General features: G+C 50.7%; 1 protein-coding gene across 1 annotated transcript in view; it reads left to right on the top strand.

Annotated features, from left to right (window-relative positions):
- Nucleotides 1-2208, top strand: part of APC2 (adenomatosis polyposis coli 2) — a 46277-nt gene that overhangs the window by 21429 nt on the left and 22640 nt on the right. Inside the window, 1 exon segment of the mRNA XM_015418251.1 lies at nucleotides 1025-1117. Coding sequence (XP_015273737.1) covers nucleotides 1025-1117 — 93 coding nt within the window.

Genomic DNA, 2208 nt, shown 5'->3' with positions numbered 1-2208 from the left:
GCAGGCCTTGCAGAACTGCAAAAGGTCCCGCAGGGCCCTGGTCTCTTCCAGTAGCTCATTCCACCAGTATGGAGCCCCGGCCTCTATGTCCTGTTGTTGGCCCTCCAGAGGAACTGGTTGGCCACTGTGTGAGACAGGATGCTGGACTAGATGGACCATTGGTCTGATCCAGCAGGGCTCTTCTTGTGTTCTTACCTTGCAGAGCCAGTTTGGTGTAGTGGTTAAGTGCGCGGACTGTTATCTGGGAGAACCGGGTTTGAGTCCCCACTCCTCCACTTGCACCTGCTGATGTGACCTTGGGTCAGTCACAAGCTCTGGCACAGCTGTCCTTGAAAAAGAGCAGTTTGTGTCAGAGTTCTCTCAGCCCCACCCACCTCCCAGGGTGTCTGTTGTGGGGAGGGGAAGGGAAAGGAGTTTGTATGCCGCTCTGAGACTCCAAGTGAAGGGCGGGGTATAAATCCAATCTCTTCTTCTTCTTCTTCTTCTTGCAGAGTTGCTGTGGAGAGAACAACAGTTTCCTGAGCTTTTCAGATGGGCACGGGACAAATGTCACGTAATGATACTGCCCTACCCTACAGGAGTGTGCAAAGCTCCCTCTAAGCTGTGGAGTCTTGTCAGCAGAAATTCTACTTTGTGAGCTACGGGCATTAAAGTTGTGAGCAAGCGATTTGGCTACTGCCTAAGTCAGTTTGCTCTGGAGCCATCCTCCCTGAGCTAAGACAAAAATGTGTGAGCCGGAGGCTAAAAAACGGTGAGCCAGCTCACACTAACTCAGCTTAGAGGGAACACTGATGTTGGGCGGCTCTTCGAACTTGCTAGGGTTCATACTTTCCCTTTGGAAGGTCACCCTGCCCAAAAGCAGGGTAGCTTTTTAATTCAAGCAATGTTGCTCTGATTTTTGATGGTTGAACAGGCAGGAAGGTCTGCCCGGATGAAGAGTTCACCAAGCCCTCCATATCTCTTTATAAAAGACTTTTCAGTGGGTTGTTTTTCTCTCCCTCCGCCTTCCCCCCCCTCTCCATAGCTCTGTGAGAAGCTACCCAGCGTGGAAGAGGACGGGGACCTCGAAGTCCCCACCCATCCTGACGAAGGGGGGGCTCACTCGCGCAGCAACAAGGTAAAACGTTTTCCTTTGAAATGAAATTTTTTGACAGAGGATGCTGAAAGTGTTCCCGTCAGCTGCTGGTTGGTAGAGGCACAGTAGCAGGTCACCTTCCGTGCCCCTTTCCCTCTTGGGCCTTCGTCATGAGCCATAGCTGTCGGCTTCCTTGTGAGGTCATACATCACTTTCCAAAGATGGCTTTAGAAAGGGGATGACCAAATGTAGGGTATTAGATTGTCAAAGGGAGGTGGGAATAAAGTTAGGGACTTCACCCTCCAGAGCAGCCGTTTTCTCCAGGGGAAGCGCGCTCTGCAGTCTGGAGACCAGTGGTAATTATGGGAGGTCTCCAGGCCCCACCAGGAGGCTGGCAACCTTAGGCTGTCCCATGGAAGAAAGCAAAGTTTCCCTCTCTGCTGTTCCCCGGAAGGCATGACTAGATTGAAAGGGCTAAAATTCCAGGAGGGGAGATTTCGGTTGAATGTTACGAGAAATTCCCTGATGGTAAGAGGGTTGGATCGTTACCTGGGGAGCAGTTGGGGCCCCCTTGCTTAAATTTCTGCTGAACATAGGGTTGCCAAGCTCCAGGTGGGGGCTGGAGATCTCCTAGGATTACAACTGATCTGCAGGGGAAATAGGGCAGCCAAGTCCGACTTACCTTGCCGGCGGGGGACTCCGGGGTGGCTCCCGGGGTGCGCATGCACGCACAAAGCACGCACGCGCTGCATGCACGTCACAGGGAAGTGACGTCTTGACGCTGGGCACGCTGGGGGCGGGGCCACGACTATACAAGGGAAAACCATAGAGTTTCATATCTTTATAACCAACTGAATACTGTAAGAAGTAATTGGACAGATTATTATTACATAGATTCAGAAGTAGGCACATAGATGAACAAAACCTATTGAGGCAGACTCAGCATGGGAAGATCTTGTATCACTAACCGGTTAGTGATTTTTGAGGGGGTAAACAAACATGTGGACAAGGGGGATCCAATAGATATTGTTTACCTTGACTTCCAAAAAGCTTTTGATAAAGTTCCTCATCAAAGGCTCCTAAGTAAGCTCAAAAATCATGGGATAAAAGGACATGGGATAAAAGGTAGGGAA

Source organism: Gekko japonicus, unplaced genomic scaffold (assembly GCF_001447785.1).
Source record: "Gekko japonicus isolate JY-2015 unplaced genomic scaffold, Gekko_japonicus_V1.1 scaffold3470, whole genome shotgun sequence".
Lineage (NCBI taxonomy): Eukaryota > Metazoa > Chordata > Lepidosauria > Squamata > Gekkonidae > Gekko > Gekko japonicus.
Note: the sequence above shows the minus strand (reverse complement) of the source record. Positions and strands in the feature narration are given on the sequence as shown.